The 18,395-nt window shown below is 38.3% G+C and overlaps 2 protein-coding genes across 3 annotated transcripts; one reads left to right on the forward strand and one right to left on the reverse strand.

Moving 5' to 3' along the window:
- Nucleotides 1-512: 512 nt before the first annotated feature.
- LOC128025836 (zinc finger protein 518A) lies at nucleotides 513-9,535 on the reverse strand. Of its 2 annotated transcripts, none has more exons than XM_052612383.1 (3): nucleotides 9,455-9,535; nucleotides 3,648-5,417; nucleotides 513-2,199 (listed from the first exon to the last, which is right to left on the reverse strand). In XM_052612383.1, exons 2-3 carry the CDS (start codon nucleotides 5,407-5,409, stop codon nucleotides 1,487-1,489), a joined length of 2,475 nt encoding a protein of 824 aa, XP_052468343.1. In that variant the 5' UTR covers nucleotides 5,410-5,417; nucleotides 9,455-9,535; the 3' UTR covers nucleotides 513-1,486. The 2 variants fall into 2 exon arrangements, with proteins under 2 accessions (XP_052468343.1, XP_052468342.1); XM_052612382.1 differs by lacking the exon at nucleotides 9,455-9,535 and adding an exon at nucleotides 7,384-7,700.
- Nucleotides 8,918-12,648, forward strand: LOC128025840 (cyclin-J). The gene is made up of 6 exons (XM_052612393.1): nucleotides 8,918-9,083; nucleotides 9,469-9,544; nucleotides 10,482-10,692; nucleotides 10,837-11,136; nucleotides 11,231-11,390; nucleotides 11,783-12,648. Exons 2-6 carry the CDS (start codon nucleotides 9,476-9,478, stop codon nucleotides 12,123-12,125), a joined length of 1,083 nt encoding a protein of 360 aa, XP_052468353.1. The 5' UTR covers nucleotides 8,918-9,083; nucleotides 9,469-9,475; the 3' UTR covers nucleotides 12,126-12,648.
- Nucleotides 12,649-18,395: the final 5,747 nt, after the last annotated feature.

Genomic DNA, 18,395 nt, shown 5'->3' on the forward strand with positions numbered 1-18,395 from the left:
GTATCCCCGAAGCAATCTAAAATAGTCCGAATATAAACACTTATTATAGGTGCACCCTAGTGATTCAGGACAAGCTAAAAACACGGTTTGGAAAATGGATTCATGGTGTACTCGCTTATTATATACATTTTTTTACATTTTGAACACAAACAAAGTTACGGACCGCAGCTCTGATTGGTTGTTTCTTACCTGGAGCGATGTATTCCTGCAAATAGCAATAGGACACTGGGAGGAGCCAGAGGAGCTTGATTTATTCACAGATTATCTGACTCATATTCTATTGTCAGGACATAATGACAGGTTTAACAAATATGTAAAAAACATATTTTTACAAAAGTTACCTACTGCAGCTTTAAGCTTAGATTAAGACATCTAGTAAGATTTGTCTGAATTCTAGTCTTCTATTTAAAATTTCATTATATTTTTTTAATATTAATTTGTGTTAAAAACACACAGCTACATATTAAAACAGTCTTGAAGTGCTACATGTACCTTAAACAAAAAAACAAAAATCTAAATAATGATTTCTTTATTTATTGTTAACGCTAAAGGGTTTTTGCATAGAGGCACTTCTTCAATACAGCAATGCAAGGTTTCATTCACAGTGTTTAACTTCAACACAAACATAAGAGAGACACGTTTACTTTGGTTTCAAGTGAAGTGGATCACAGACATCTTCAAATATCTACAGAAATCCACACCACTATTCAAGTCTCGTTTTTACCTGGTGAAGATAAACTCAAGAAATTATTCTTCTGATCAAGAAAAAAACCTTTGGCTTTATAAATGGGAATAAAAATATTTAACGACCAAAACATCACCGTTGCAACATTTTTTTTTTATAATACACTCAGATAAATGTAAGGTTTAACCCTTAATCAAACCCATGTGACTTAACAGCACGCTGAAAAAATAAATACAGACAATTTGCATAAATACAAAACATAATTTCAGCAATGCTGCGTCAACATATGCTCTTGCATACAAGAGTAGTTTAAACTAATGATAAATATAATGATAAATATACTGGTAATGTGATGAACAGAGGACGCTACACCAGATGTGTAGCCTACTACAAAGACAATCAACAATTTCTGTAAACATTTCAATCACAAAGCCTCATAGGAGATGATTAGTAACAAAGCAACAAAGTATAATAATGGTTAAATGACACACACCAAAATAAAGCAATAAAATAATGCAAAATTACATAAAGTATTAAGACAAACTGATGTTGAGTGGAATATCACCTGAGATAAACAAACACTGTCTCAAAACAGTGATTTTTAGTTTATTAGATAATGCACTGCATGTTTTCACATCGTGGAGCGAAATAAATAATGCTTGCTCGTGTCAACTTGAAAGAGTCAGTCACCGACAAGGGTTTATTACTGTAAAGAACGAAATATATTCGGACCACGACTGTGTATTTCTCACCCTGAGATGCACACAGAAACCCTTCTTAAAAATAAAGATGAATGCATTTCTATCTGTTGAAGAGCTGGTTCCAGCCTCTGGTTGCTTCCATTAGATGTCTCTGTCCGTGTCCCACCCAAGCTTCCTGGTTTGTGAAAAGCCGCCCGCAGAACCAGCATCTAAACGTCGGCTGAAGAACGATGCTTTCCGACACCGTCGGTACTACGGTGTACTTTCTTCCACACACTCTTCTCAGCCTCAGTTTCAAGCCGAACCGTTCTTTAACCGTCCCGTTTGGCCATTCTCTCCCGCGGTGGGATGCGTGGCAATCAGCGACGAAATTACGGCGAAAGGATTCGCAGTTGAACTCGGAAAGAGCTCCGAGAGTTTTACGAGAAAGTACGACACGTTGCACATTTCCTTTGTGCTTGTGAACCACTTTCATGATGTTTGTGACTTCGGGGATATCAGTGTGGGGATGGTTGAGGACTATGACGGGCTGGTCGTCGCGAGGGATTTTAACGGATTGCGAAGCGCTGTAGGGAATCAGTCGAAGAGTCACCGAAGCGTCTCGAGACACCGGCTCCCAGAAGAGGACAGAGTCTTCCGATCGCTTCTGGGATTTACTGATGGGAGGGTCAGCAGAGGACGTTTCCACCATGCGCTTTCTGTTGAGCGATGCGAGAGGGACGACTGACGAGCTGGATCCAGAAACTGATGCAGATGTGGAAGAGTTTGAAACATCAGGCGGGAGAGAGACCGGATCAGATCGCTGGCTTGTATCTGATGGAAACATGAAGCAGGATAGCAGCTAAAATTGTACTGGTTTAATTTTTAAGTCTCGCACTGAGGCAAAAATATGGAATTTGGTTCATGGTTGCCATTAGCTATTTTGAGTGAAACATCAAAAAAAGCTTCAAAAAAAAAAAAAAGAAAGAAAATAAAAAAAAATTAATTTTTTACTGTAATAGGTTAACGATTCATGTCTATAGAAGTCTGTTTCCGCCATTGAATAAAAAAAAAAAAAGGTAATTGCAACTTTTTATTCCACAATTCTGAAATTTTTTTCTCATAATTGCGAGATATAAACTCACATTTGTGAGAAAAAAAATCAGAATTATGAATTATAAAGCTAGAAATGCAAGTTATAGTCACAATTGCGTTAAATAAAAACAAATTTGCGAGATATAAACTCATTTATAAAGTCACAATTGCAAAATATAAAGTCACAGTAGCTTGTTATAAATGTACAATTGCGAGAACTACCAGTTGTGTTATAAAGTCAGAATTGCAATTCTGACTTAATAACTCAAAATAGTCAAAATATAATAACCTTTTTTTAATTATTATTATTCAGAAGTGGAAATGACCTTCCACACATGTCAGATTAATACATAAAGCTGAAAAGCATTTTTTTGTATTAATTTTGCATTAAATGATTACATAATTTTTTTTATAGAAGATTACTATATTTTACTTCTTAAATTAAATATTTTGAATCTTTGTGGCAACAGAATAAAAACAATAAAATACCTTTAAAAAGTTTTCATAGTAATTATTTGAGAATTATAATTTATTTCAAATATTTAAAACACATACATATTGTAAATGTATAATTTTAATTATTTTGTATTATTACTCGTAAATGTTAATTTAATTATATATTCTATTTGAAATATAAAATGTTATAAATAATAAATATATAGCAATTAGCTATAGATACATATAGGGTTCTCAAATGATTAATAATGGGGGTTTTTTTCTTCACCATATGTAGAACTCTCTAGCTTTAATGATAAACTAAATCCATGCAAATCAGCTGCTAAATGCTAGGTTAATAACTAGGTTTGCACAGTGAACCTGAAGCTTTGACCCTTCCAATATGGCGCATGATTTACATATAATGGCTCATATAGTCTTATCCACTTTAGATATCTATGTATGCATGCTAAGACCTATTAAACATCTAAATCATTTGCCTTCTGCAAAGAGTTTCAATGTTTTGTTGGATACACCGTGTGATGCTTTTCCATTGCATGACTTCAATCGTTTTATTTAGACCTCACTACCAACAAACCAATAAAATATTGAGTATAGCTTGAGCAAACCACATTCAACTAATCTAAAGAAATGTTTAGTCTTTTAGCAACTCCCTCATATTTTCCATGACTATGGGAAACATGTCTAAAAGCCAAAACACCTGATCCCAGAATGCTCTGCATATCGCTTACCTCCGGCGTGTGTTAAATCTTTCAGATGTTCATCAGAGCCGACGTTAGGCGATAACGTACAGTCCTCTCTCATCTCATCCAGCAAATGGATGGCTGTTGTTAAAGGCAGCTCACCCACCATATGAAGCGGGTCTGGAGCAGCGAGGCTTTCTACTGGGACCAGAGAATCTCTGGGGTCCATGTTGTTTGTGCATTCGTCAGCATTGCCATGGAATAACAGGCCCCCTGCTTCACTTTGACACAAAGACTCAGTCCCATCCTTCAAGGGAGATCTAGAGGACGGACTCACGCAATCCAACCCAGAGATGGAGCATGTGTTTGGTTGATGGTTAATGCAGTTTGAATCCAGTGCAAGATTGTGTTCTTCATCAAACACCGTCGGAAGGAGTCGTGAACACCTACATCTTTCTTCCAAAGAACTTGCATCCGAGGTCAGATCACTATGGCATCCTGAATCTCCTTGGCATGTGTCTTGACAGTCTTCCGCTGTTTTTGCACGGGGACTTTGAATATGTGCATGTTCCTGATTGTTGCATCCATCTGTTTGTTGGCTTTTAATCCTCTCAAACACCGAAGACAAAAAGTCCCGCTGTGCTACACACTGTCTTTGGGACGAAGGCTTTATAAAAGTCACCTGAGAACGGTTTCCTGAGGCATTAGCGATTGAAATATCTTTGGATTCGTCTCGCTGATCGGCAGGTTTCACAGTGCGAGTATCCTTCGAAGCGTCTCGGTTGTTTGAAGGAATGACTTTGAGAACTAAATGCTTTTTGCCGTCCAACATCTTGACTCCGATTACCTTTGTAGTGCAGTCTGGGGGAATGGATATATTGTTTTTCTCCATGAGTCCACTTAGCTTATGTTTCCCAGTGACGCATCGCTTCGCATTCGTTTTTGATGGATGGGGTGTTGTTGCCGCTTCCTCGCTTTTAAGACACACAGGCCAGTTTTTAGCACCACAAATGTTCCTCTCGAGAAACTGCTGCGTTTCCTCTAAGGTCTTCTCTGGATCCACGAAGACGCCGTGGTCGTCCAGTAGACCGGGTGTGGAGAACGGGAGCAATTGGGACGTCCATTGCGCTTCTGGTTTTGGACGTAATAACTTGAACTCTTGGGACATGTCTTGCTTGACGTGTGGCCGCTTTCTCCACCAATTCCTGCGGCTCCACCTTTGACGGCTTGCAGCAGTCACGTGCTTTAAGAGATCGTCTTTCTGTGCATCGCCATTAGTCATGCAACACGAGTGACACACAAACTGCTTAATCTCAAAGACGGACAGTTTGCACTTCGGACAGTGGTATTGACCGTTTAGAGCATGCTGGGTTTGACAATGTTTGGTCAGTTGGGGAAGCGTTCGCTGGACGCCGTCATCACAAATCTCACAAGCGAACAAACAATCCTCGTGTTGCATTCGGTGCTGCTGAAGCGTAGTGAACACTGGCGAGGAGAAATTGCACATGTTGCATGGAAACACCGGCGGGCTTCCTTCGCCTCCATGGGCGATCTTATAATGCATTGTTAATTCGCGGGGTCTGAAGGAGATGCCATCGTTGCACGTGGAGCAGGTGAAGGTGTTTGCCGCCTCCAGACGTCGAGGCCATTTTTTGGACTTCTCTGTTAGTTTCCATCCACATGCCGTAACATTCCTCTCCTGTTTCACAGGGAACGAAAAAGAGGTCTTCCTGAGACGTAGGCGTTTATGCCAAGTGTCCCTCGTTTCATTCCCAACCTGAGCATCAGGGTTGGCACTGACCCCATTCATACTGAGCCCTATACAAGACAAGGGAAATTTGAGCTTTTAGATAAATCATGCTCAAAACTCAATAATCAATACAAAAAAGGTAACATCGTCATTAATACCCAACCTCTTTATATTTGCACCAATGTTTCTGGTTACAGTACTGTATGAGCGATACACTGTAAAAATGATTTCCTAACTTGGTTTTTATGTTTTGTTTTCCATTATAAATATCTAAACAATCTTAAATCAAGACATATTTACTTGAGAAGGAAAATTACTTAAGAATTTAAATCATGCTTTCTGAAAACTGTATAAAAAAATAAGTGAATGCTTTAAATAAGGAAAAATAATGCTGTTTTCTTTCTTTCTTACTCCATTGACAGAGATATCTTCTTGTGCTAAGCATAAACACGTTTACTTTTGAGAGATTATTATACTATACAAAAGACAGTTATACTGAAAACAAGACAAAATACTGAGTAAGAAGTCTTTTTTTTCTGAAAAATGTATCAAAATTAAGTGAATTTATGCTTAAAACAAGACAAAATATCTGTTAGTGGTGTAGGACAAAAATAATATTGTTTCGCCTTTGAATTAAGTTTTTCCTGACCCCTCTGATACAATTATTGTTTGTTTGTTTGTTTGTTTTTTAAGCATAAACTCACTTATCTTTGATACAATTTTAAGTCTTTAAATCTTAAGTCATTTTGCCTCTCAAGCAAATGTAACGACTTACGAATATTTAGACATTTATACTAAAAAAGAGACATGAATGCTAGATAGGTTTATTTTCCTGACCCCGATAACAAATATTTTTTTAAGTATAAAAACTTTCTTAATTTTAGATCCTTAAGTCATTTTGCCTCTTAAATAAATGTTTCTTGATTTAAGAAAATTTAGATAGCCTACTTATACCGAAAGCAAGATAAAAAAAAATATGTTTTGTGAGAACTTATTACATTTTCTCTTGTAATTTTGAGTAAATATTGTAATGCATGCTGTGTAAGCTATCTAATGACATTAAACTGAATTATTAACTAGTGTTTATGCCGCTGGCATTCTTTGAAATGTTATATTCATATAACCTTAAACCACACTACAACATCTTTATTACAATTCAGTTCAATTAATAAAATTCAGTATGCTTGAATTAACATACATGTAAGTGTGCATTCAATACTCTGTACTATTACCATAATTTTTTTCATGCTAGTATATTTTTTGCTTACATGTATTATGTTCACTCAGACACATAGCCCTCCTTTTGTAATCTGTTTAGATTTTAACCATCATTCCTTAACTTTATTCTTATGACCACTTTCTGTTTTAGAGGTTGGTTTAAAGCAATCGACTGCTTATGCAACAAATGTGTAACAAATAAACGACTCAGACCTCAGTATTAATGGTTTCTGAATATGTACCATGGTAATACCACGGTAATCTTTTCTTTGAAATACCTTGTAAATTCCATCGTAATGTCTTTAAACCCCATGATACTTTAATGTGAATTACCATCACTGTATTGCTTTATAATCATAGTTTTACTACATCATTGTTTAATAGTTTCACACATGCATACCGACCATGAAACTTAACAGACATAAAATGTAAGTGATTCATCAAATATAATCCGCTAGCATCTACTAAGCAAGTTAAATAAAGTAACGTTACAATCAGTCTGCACCTGTGGTTCAGTGTCACAATGCAATGAACGTGTTATAAAGTTTTACAAACGTTTAAGAACAAACTTAATGCAGTGCAATGTAAAATGCAATGCGATGCAATGAATTACTTTAGCAACTATGCAGTCTTGCTTATGTAAAGTTGACCAACAAACATGTTTCGAACTGCTATATTTTGCATGCCATTATGCGCGCGCGACATTGCGTTTCCACTTATACAACTATAGTTCTCCTTCAAAGGCGAAGTTTGTGTAGTGCATATGTGGTAACGCATTTAAGTGCATGTAAAAGTGTCGAAGGCGATCAGACTTACAGCGCTTTTCCGCCTCCTGTCCAACCAGAATCAGTCAACAGCGCGCGGCAGCCATGACAGTTCAATCCGGGGACAACAGCAGCTCAAACCATGAAAAGAACGGATTACCTGCATGCCACATCATACTAATGTCTAATTGCATTGTCTAAATTTCATGCATTGCATCGATGCATTAATGCCTAGCTGTATGCTTTCAGTTTCTGAAACAAGCTTTCTTTTATTAATGCAAATGCAACAGATTTGAAAAGTACAGCTCTAAGAAGACAGCATGTGCTTCCTCTTTCCACACACACCATTCAGCACTGTTTATAACGACCATATAGAGGCACACAGCTCTTATCTGCTGAGACTTTGTTACACACTCTTTTACATGAATGAGAATGTGAGAAAAGAAGAAAAACAAGAGAAAACTAAACTTGTGATCTAAAAAGTCAAATTAAAATGGAAATTATTTGTTTAAAAAAAGTAAGTCACTAGAATTAAATTGTGCACAATTGAGGATGATACAATATTGAGAGGAAGAAAAGGTGCATTTAAAAAAAACAACCATTTAAATATCATATTGATAGAATATTTATCATTTAAATCAGAGGTGCCAAACCATTTAATACAAAGGATCAAAAATCTAACTTGACCGAGGGCCATGGGGCCAAAATAAATAGTGCATATATAACTATACCAAACTATATTAAAATATACCTCATTAAAAAAAAAAAAAAAAAATGAATATGTTATATCCTTTTTTAAATCAAAAATGAACTTATATTGTTTGTACATTTAAAAGCAAAAAAATATATAATAATAATAATAATAATATATGTGAAATTCAATAGTATTTGTGATACTGGTGATAATGTCTTTCTTGTAAATTGCTTTAGTTTTTTGCTAATTATATGCCCTTCTGAATAAAAGCAGTTGCCCAATTAAGTAAACAAGGATTTCCTCCCATTTCCATCCTGTAGAAAATTTCAGTTTTGCGTAAATTAACTTAAAACCATCACTTCTGGGTTTCGATTAAATAGACAGTTTGTAATTATAGTCCTGCTCTATAGAACCAGTCCTGCTTCTAATGTATAAAACACATATAATGTCTTTATGGTTGCAATTTTATGGCCAAGTAAATCTTTTCTTTAAATGCTTTAATGAAATACACATAACAAAACACATGAAACAATACAATAATCAATACGAATTTGCTGTTGTTGTTTTTTTAAACAGGGGTAATAATATAGGAATAAGAAGAAGTTAGGTGTTTCCTAATGCTGTGATCATTATTGAGGAGAGGGTGGCCTCTAGTGGTGAAATCGTGTTATAGCAAGCTCAGTTATTTGGGTTAAACGGTGTTCCTTTACAAGCAGCTATTACTCAAAATTGTGTTTCTGAAAAAGAGTTGTTCCCAGCTCTTTTTTTCAATGCAATTTTGTGATTAGTAGCTCATTGACTCCAGCTCTGTTGAAGTTTCGCGTTTTGTTGTGATGAAGCTGATGAAAGCTTCATTCTGATTGGTTGCGCGCTGTGATTGTAAGGCGCCTTTTGATTGGCTAAGAGTGTCAATGGGCTAGCAGTGTAGTGTGAATTGTTACTTTGTTCGTGAACACAGAGTGCAAACTTTGCTTTGATTCACACTTTGATTATCTGAGTCAGTTTGTTCGCCTGCTAGTTGTCATTGTTCTGTCTGCATGCAGGCGTCCTTGTGTGGGGTGAGTTCTCTACTAATTTAAAACACTGAAAGGTTTTATCGTCTGCTTTTACCCTTTTAAAGTTACGCTCGTAGCGCTATTCTGTATTTCACTTGCCTCTTTGGTTTACAGTAGGTTTATTCATGCTAGAATGTGATTCCGTTCATTGGTTCTTGTTATGTTGCCTGTGATCTGCATTGCTTGGTTTGACCCGATTACTGTTGTGCACATTGAGAATGATCTTTTCCTCCTGATTGAGAAGAAGTGTATTGGACCAATCAAGACCTTCAGCGGTCTCACCGTCATCAGTGCTGATTGTTTCTGGAGTTTTGTTTTGTGTTGGGATGGACTGAGGTGTTTGTGGCTCAATGAAGCTGATCTGATCTTCATACCTCATGTATTCCAGGAGCCCAATGGAGCTGGAGGGTCAGTGGTGGAAAGGGGAACTTGCAGAGGACATCCATCAGGCCCTGCGTTACAAAGTTTGTATTCCTGTTATTATGTTGCTATTTGGTGCTACTGACCATGTGTCATGATGTCATGCATGTTTGTGCAAATGAACCTTGCACAAATCTATAATTACATAATTGTCATAGTGGAAGTGTCTATTTGTTTTTTATAATGTTATGCATACATTCATGCATACTTGTGCAACTTAACTGAATTTATGTAAATACAACTTGAATGCATGCATTTACAACTTTACTGAATTCATGCAACTTTACAAAAGATATGTAAGGGCAACATGAATGAATGTATATTATGCAAGAGTAGTGAATTCATGCAAATGTAACAGTTCTGAATTCTTGTAAATTAATTTGAATTCATGCATATGCATGCATTCAAGTTGCATTTACAGGTGAAGGTGCAGGTGAAGTGACATGTGGCCAAGTATGGTGACCCATACTCTGAATTTGTGCTCTGCATTTAACCCATCCTAGTACACACACACACACACACACACACACACACATACTAGGGTCTTACCTCAGTACTGAAGGTGCTAGTGAGTGCTGGTTATTCAATCCCCACTGTGACAATTCCTGCTGGACCTGAGACTCAAACCTGCGACTTTCAGGTCACAAGTCCGACTCTCTAACCATTAGTCTACGGCTACTACATTTCAATGAATAAAGTTAAATCGCATATGCAAGCATTAAGTTGCATTCACATGAATTTACTAATTTTGCATATGCATGCATTGAGGTTACATTTACAACTATACTGAATTCATGATAATGCTACTTAACGTATTGCTTGCATATGCAACTTCTGAATTAATGTAAATGCAACTTCAGTGCATGCATATGCAACTTTCCTTGGCTATTGCATGCATGTGCAACTTAAAGTGATTATTGCATATATCAGTATTATAAAATATTTTTACTGCAGTGTGGTTGTCTCATTTGATGTCCTCAGGAGCTGTGCTTGCCTGTGTACAAAGGACAGTCTCCACAGCTGAGTCTTAGACGATATTTCGCAGACCTTATTGCTATAGTCTGCAATCGGTTCAAGCTGTGCCCTGCGGCCAGACACTTGGCTGTTTACCTGCTGGACCTGTTCATGGACCGCTATGACATCTCAGTACAGCAGCTTCACATGGTTGCACTGTCCTGCTTGCTTTTGGCCAGTAAGAGTCAAACTCCCATTATTGATCGTGACAGTAACATCACCAGAAAATTTACATAATTCCTGCTCTTATTGTGAATGATGCACAAAGCACACCACAGAACATTGTGCCATAACCACTCAGCAACCATTGTTTTTAATCCAGGTAAGTTTGAGGAGAGAGAAGACCGCGTCCCGAAGCTGGAGACCCTGAACAGTCTGGGCTGCATGAGCTCTATGAACCTAGTTCTGACCAAACAGGGTCTCCTGCACATGGAGCTGCTGCTCCTCGAGACGTTTCAGTGGAACCTGTATCTCCCCACAGCTGCTCACTTCATCGAGTACTACCTGCCGGTCGCCGTGAATGAGATGGACCTGCATGACGGCTGGCCGATGGTATGCATGGAGAAGACCATGCAGTACATGTCCAAATATGCTGACTACTTCCTAGAGGTCTCTTTACAAGGTGCGGAGTTTAATTCAAATGCAGTGCATTTTCAACTGTTGAATGTTTTTGTTATTTTTTATTAATGGAAAATTAATACATTTTCTCCTTCAAGACCATGCATTTCTGCGATTCGTCCCGTCCCTGGTTGCTGCGGCGTGTGTGGCCTCCTCACGGGTAATTCTGCATTTGTCCCTGACCTGGCCTCCGCGCCTCCAGCGTCTGTCAGCGTACACCTGGGAGCAGCTGCTGCCCTGCGTGGAGAGACTTCTACTGTGAGTTTCACCCAGAGTTGTTGTCCTAAAACAAAAACCATCAAAATTGAATGCATGTAAATAAAGTTTGAATGTGTGCATGTACAACTTTACTGAATACATGTAAATGCAACATGAATAGATGCATATACAACTTTACTGAATGTGTTCAATTTGCATTTACATGCATTCAGTAAAGTTGCATAAGCATTCAAGTTGTATTTACATTTATTCAGTAAAATTGCATATGCATCCATTCTGAAGTTTGTATACGTATGCATCAATAAAGTTTAATTTACTTGCATACAGTAAAGATGTAAATGCATGCACTTCAAGCACTCAAACTGAAAATAATGTGTTATAGTTGAATGGTTAAGTGTACACTACAAACATGGACATCATCTCTTTCTCAGTGCTCATGACAGTGATGTAAAGGAAGCAAACAAACAGAAATGCCCACAGCCGAGTGCTCAGCCTGCACAGATGATGTATCCCGTCCAGGGACCGAGCGTGTCCTTGCATCAGTACATGCAGCGGCCGAACACACAATACATGCAGCAGAGCTGCCAGCCGCTGGTAGTGTCCTCTCAAGGTCCTGCGACATATCTGACACATACGGCCTCAATGCAGGTCTCCACGGCACCTCTGCATGGGCTCACACAGACACAGAGCATGGATGCTAAGGTCAACGTACCAGGCAGAGCTTACCAGATGAACCCGCTGTACCCCTGCGCTGCTCCCTGCTTCGACAGGTGATGAAACCAGACAGAAAAGCATCAGACCGTTTGCACTGTTTGTAATCAAGTGTGCAATTGTGGGATTGCAAACACCAAAAAGCAAGCACACTGCTCTTAAATGTTACTTGAATCAAACCACTTCAGCTGCTGAATTCTGAATCCTTTTTAATTTACATGATTGGGGTGAAAGCTAGTTAATTTAAATCACTGTAACGTTCATGAGGTGTGGGGTAATCTGAGATCTGCAATATTCTAGTGCTGTTGTGCATTACCCACTGAATGCTGCCTTGTGGTGTTTCATTTGTTGTATTAAGTTTACTCCAGTATTATTATTTAGGGCCATCTTTCATAAATGAAGACATCATTGGAGTTCAAAGTAACGTTGTATAAGAAAAGAATGTGTTTTTTACTAGCACAAGCAGGTGTTATTTAGCTCTACCTCATTGAATGCAGACTATTGTGGTCTTGTAACCTTATAAAATGCACTTTGTTACAGTGTTTGTTTGTGTATTTTTTAATAAAAATGCAACATTTCTGTTGTAGCTAGTTTTTGGTTTGGGTGTTGGAATTTTCCACTGAGGTTTGTATGTTCATGATTAAAGTTCACACTTCTCAGATTCACACAAACATCCTCATATGAAGCTGTTTGTTTAATTAGTTCTGTCTCAACCACATCGTTCACTGTATGTTTTTTTTAAAGCATCACCATTATTATTACAAAGCACCACAACAACAAAAGTTTTTAAAACAAGCTGAGATGTGCATTCTCCTTAATTTAATTGATAATGATTAAATATAGAGAGAGGGTCGCTGTGATTTTTGTCAAATAAGACATGTTCCTGGATCAACATCTTTTGATGAAACTGGATCAACATTATTTTCCAAAAATAAAGACTTAACCAATCTGTTTTGGTAAAGTCATTAAGTGTCATGTCATTTAGATTAATTAGAATTTAATTTAGGGTCCTGAAATACCCTGAACACTGCACAGAGGTTAAGATGACCATTGCTACATAAATAAAATACAAATTGAAACTCATCCTATTTAATTTAAATTTTCCCTTACTAAATTAAACCGTTACTAATGCTCAGAGATGGGACCAAGTCACACATGTGCAAGTCTCAAGTAAGTCTCAAGTCTTAACCTTCAAGTCTCAAGTAAGTCCCAAGTATTTTTTTCTTGGGCAAGTCAAGTCAAGTCAAGTCACAAGCTATGTCAAGTCAAGTCCAAGTCAAGTCACCTTAATATTGTTATTTTACCTGCAGAATCTGATCTTAATAAAGTTAAAAGACAAGATATAAGTAACTGTCAGTAAATTAAAATAATTTGGATTTGCATTGTAAATACTCATGTTCAGTAAAATACATCATGGAATCAAACAAAATTGTAACTTCCTAAAATTATTTATTTTTCACTTCTGCCAACAGTGTTTGAAATGTTTTACATTTTCAACATTGAGTCCATAAAACAAATAACAGCTAAACATCCAACAGACTCCTCTCTGAACACCCCTCTCTCTCTCTCTCTCAAACACAGTTTACATACAACATTAAACTTTGTTACATTTCTCCTCTCTCTCTCTCTCTCTCTCTCACACACACACACACACTCTCTCTCTCTCTCTATCTCAGTATAGAATATAAATATGACGTATTTTCAGTTGTTTCATACTTTTTTGTTATGTACAGTACAGACCAAAAGTTTGGACACACCTTCTCATTCAAAGAGTTTTCTTTATTTTCATGACTAAGAAAATTGTAGATTCACGCTGAAGGCATCAAGGGCTATTTGAGCAAGAAGGAGAGTGATGGGGTATATATATATATATATATATATATATATATATATATATATATATATATATATATATATATATATATATGTAATGTGCACTTCTCATGATTGGGTAATCGCGGCAGCTACATTTGTTTTTCTGATTAATTGTTTTGCTCTATGAGAAAGACAAGGTAACAAAATATTCGGGGCTTATGCCCCCTTAGCCCAGCCCTAGCGCCGCCCCTGGAATGCGTTTTTTTGACGGCCTGCTAGCAGATCATTAGGGGCCGTTCACAGCATGTCTTTTGCGCGCGCAAGTTCGCTATTTCCAATGTAGGCGCGCGGTATGCGCGCTCATAATGGAAGCAACGCGCTCACGACGCGCACCGCATCTTGTTAAAACTTTTCAGAATGCCGCAAGCGCACCGCGGGTCATGTGACAATAACTAACCAATCAGCTTCATCCTTTCCCGTATCAACGTTGAAAGCTCAGCTAAGATGAAGGAACAGCTGTTCATAGCTGTATATGGATTGCCATTTTGAAATGAATTTAGTAGCAGAGCTACTGCGAGCGATTTTTAGTGCTGCAAATCCATTTATCCTTTGCTGAAATTTCCGCGTCTCCATTGAGAGAGAGCGTGTCATGGATGCTTAGCAACGACAGACGCCCCAGGAGCACTTCTGCCCGAGCGCTTTGGAAAGAAGGAGAAAGCGGCGCACCCAGCGTTTTCCACGCGTTTTTAGGCGCGAATTATTGAAGACAAAAGCGATGACCGTCGGTAACCCTCAGGCTGACATGTTGATGTGATGTGATATCTGATTTAAGTGGGCGTGGTGTGTGTAAGGTAGAGAGGGCATGACTGATGACAGTGTCCTGATCCAGTCTCGACGCTATTCTCAGCCTGCGCTCCAGCTGATTAATCAACTTTATTTTAAAAAATAATTTATATATTTTATATTCAAACTGAAAACATGATGTGATTAACACTCAAGTCATTCAAGTCATCGTGTCTCAAGTCAAGTCAAGTCCCGAGTCTTTAACTTCCAAGTCCGAGTCAAGTCTCAAGTCCTAAAAATAGCGACTCGAGTCGACTCGAGTCCAAGTCACCAAGTCACAAGTCCCCATGTCTGCTAATGCTATGGACTGTGGGAATACTAACAGGCTATTAACAAAAAAATTGTCTCTAAACCTCTTTTCTCTTTATTAAAACTTGATCTAGTAGCCTACATGATAGAATCAAATGCTTTGCAGACTCGCTCCGAAGCCCCGATCAAATGATTCGCGAAACGCGCTTCGGAGTCTCGATCTGAATCAAATGTTTTGCAGACTCGCTCCGAAGCCCCGATCAAATGATTCGCGAAACGCGCTTCGGAGTCTCGATCTGAATCAAATGTTTTGCAGACTCGCTCCGAAGCCCCGATCAAATGATTCGCGAAACGCGATTCGGAGTCTCGATCTGAATCAAATGTTTTGCAGACTCGCTCCGAAGCCCCGATCAAATGATTCGCGAAACGCGCTTCGGAGTCTCGATCTGAATCAAATGTTTTGCAGACTCGCTCCGAAGCCCCGATCAAATGATTCGCGAAACGCGCTTCGGAGTCTCGATCTGAATCAAATGTTTTGCAGACTCGCTCCGAAGCCCCGATCAAATGATTCGCGAAACGCGATTCGGAGTCCCGATCTGAATCAAATGTTTTGCAGACTCGTTCCGAAGCCCCGATCAAATGATTCGCGAAACGCGATTCGGAGTCCCGATCTGAATCAAATGTTTTGCAAACTCGCTCCGAAGCCCCGATCAAATGATTCACAAAACGCGATTCGGAGTCCCGATCTGAATCAAATGTTTTGCAGACTCGCTCCGAAGCCCCGATCAAATGATTCACAAAACGCGATTCGGAGTCCCGATCTGAATCAAATGTTTTGCAAACTCCGAAGCCCCGATCAAAATATTCGCGAAACGCGGTTCGGAGTCCCGATTTGAATCCAATGTTTTGCGAACTCGCTCCGAATCCCAGATTTCCGCTATAGCGTTCATTCGCTTGCCGAAAAATGGCAGAGACCAAAAGTATTCAGATGTGTATAGTGTGCCTTTGTGTTCTAATAAAAACAATAAAAACGTAGGCTATTTATCATTTCATATAGTTTTCCCACCGACGAAAGGTACTTTATTGTGTGCTAAGCACTTCACGGAAGATGAGATCCGTGTCCAACCGGAGTACGGTCGATCTCGCACCGTGGGCTGTGCCTTCCAGGTTTGCGTGGAAAAGTTGCGGGGACGTTAAATCACGCGTCAAAACGGGATGTTTGTGGTGCAGAGCAGTAAATGTCAAGGAGCACGATTACAACAGCCGTCCAGTCCCAGGTGAGTGTATGTGTTAACTAAAACAATAACTTATATTAAAAGCTTATCGGCAAATATAGACAATAATCAAATATAGTATAATATATATAATATATGTTTTATTTGTGTTGTTAGATGTAACGTTATACATTTAATGTAGCACATGGTAGCAGTTATCAGGGCCGTGCACAGACATTTTGAGGGGCAGTGGCCTAAACCAAAAAAAGGGGCACTAAGGGGGTGGTTGCTTGTTAACACAAATTATCCAGTTATTACAAAATGTACAATTAAAAAAGAAGACAGTACACGCTCAAATACATTTTTCATCATTCATGAAAAGCCTATAAAAAAGTTTACAGTATTTGTAAAGTTACTGCAGTTAAGTTTACAGTAAGCATACTGTGAAATGAACTACAGCAACTTACTAGCTAATTGCTGCCAGCAAGTTACTGTAAATTTCACAGTATTCTTCTTACAGTGTACAGCTGAAAGAGTACATAGCATCATTCTCAGGAGAATACTCTAACCAGGGGTGTTCTTCATACCACTGTCCCTGAAACGAACGTCCTTGATCATTTTTTGGGAACAGCAAAATTGGACGACAGGGTCCTACTGAATTTGAAAATTTTGTGAAGGCCACATTGTATGTTACATTGTATTTCTTTACATGAGCAGGATCTGATGGATTTTGTAACTGAAGCAAAAGCTCAAAGTCTTCTGGCTGCCTCACTCTCCATTTCTTCCTGTTCTGCATCTGTCTCTTTCCTCTCTGTCTCATTGTATTGCCTTTCTTTCTCATTCTGAACTTTTTCTGTCTCTGGCTCAGTTCCAAGACCCTCACTTTTACTCCGTTGAATTGATTCTGAGGCATTTTCATCTTAATATAGAGAATGAATAACAAACCTGTTACAATCATATTTTAAATACAATTGTTAGGCTTTAGTGCTAATTAAATGTATGTTCTTGTAATATAATTACTCTTCCATTCAAATAATTTAATGTCTATCTTTCTTGTTATAAAACTCTTGCATATTCAGAATCCTTTATTGTTGTTTTTTATGGTTGTCTTGTCTACAAAGTGTGCCAACAACAGAAAATGTAGTTATTTGTATTAGATCTGATCTGATCGAGAGTACAATTATAATTTGATTAGACAAGCAGCTTCTTAGAACGTAGATATGTTGTACAAGTTGTTAGCACTAGTAGAAGACCAAGAGCACAAAACATTACCGACATAAATACAAAAAAAAAAAAACAAAAAAAAAACACACATGACTAATTTCGCAGATTCAACCACTGTCTTGCATAGCCTACCTGTTAAAGCGACAGCTTTCGTGAACTGTCGTGTTCACAAGCGCCGCAGAGTGATGCTGCAGAGTGCGGAGCGAGCGGGAAAACCTGGAGCGGATTCGCAGAATCAACGGAATGCTTTGAGCGTAGCGGTGGGGAAAAGGGGCACCTCAGTCGATGAGGGCAGAGGGGCAGTGGCTCTGGCCACCGGGCCACCCCCCTGTGCACGGCCCTGGCAGTTATGCTAACAGTCGAGCAGGTTAGTGAAGCGGTGTTTTTATACTTTTGCCATCACCCTTTTATACTGCTCTCTTTCTGGCTTAAGTCACACAGAATTAAAAAAGACATTTAAAGTTATCAATAAAATCCACAACAATGTAGGAAATACGAGCAGTTGAACAAACATCTGTTGTACAAACAGAATTCAAATTATTTTATAATGGTTTTAGGTTATTTAACTTTGAATTGATGTTCTAAGTAACTGGTATATTATTGCATAAATGTGATAGCAACTTTCCAAATTAATGAGTTGTTTTTATTAAAGTGTTATGTTTAACACAAAATAATACATGTATTATTGTTTGCTTTATGTTAATTAAGTGCTCTTGCTGAGGCATGGGAAAAATAAAGGAGATGGAAAAAAACACGTGCTAGTGACATCAACATCATCTACACACCTGCTAGTGACATCAGCATCATCTACACACCTGCTAGTGACACCATGCTTCTCTTCACCTGCTAGTGACATCAGCATCATCTTCACACCTGCTAGTGACATCAGCATCATCTTCACACCTGCTAGTGACATCAACATCATCTACACACCTGCTAGTGACACCATGCTTCTCTTCACCTGCTAGTGACATCAGCATCATCTTCA

Source organism: Carassius gibelio, chromosome A13 (genome assembly GCF_023724105.1).
Source record: "Carassius gibelio isolate Cgi1373 ecotype wild population from Czech Republic chromosome A13, carGib1.2-hapl.c, whole genome shotgun sequence".
Classification (NCBI taxonomy): domain Eukaryota; kingdom Metazoa; phylum Chordata; class Actinopteri; order Cypriniformes; family Cyprinidae; genus Carassius; species Carassius gibelio.

Bases quoted from the DNA above. Each gene is read 5' to 3' on its own strand.
- LOC128025836 (XM_052612383.1), bottom strand. From the start codon at position 5,409: ATGAATGGGGTCAGTGCCAACCCTGATGCTCAGGTTGGGAATGAAACG. The intron at 2,200-3,647 runs GTAAGCGATATG...TGTTTCCATCAG, and splicing joins AGATTTAACACACGCCGGAG to ATACAAGCCAGCGATCTGAT.
- LOC128025840 (XM_052612393.1), top strand. From the start codon at position 9,476: ATGGAGCTGGAGGGTCAGTGGTGGAAAGGGGAACTTGCAGAGGACATC. The intron at 9,545-10,481 runs GTTTGTATTCCT...TGATGTCCTCAG, and splicing joins ATCAGGCCCTGCGTTACAAA to GAGCTGTGCTTGCCTGTGTA. The intron at 11,137-11,230 runs GTGCGGAGTTTA...TTCTCCTTCAAG, and splicing joins CCTAGAGGTCTCTTTACAAG to ACCATGCATTTCTGCGATTC.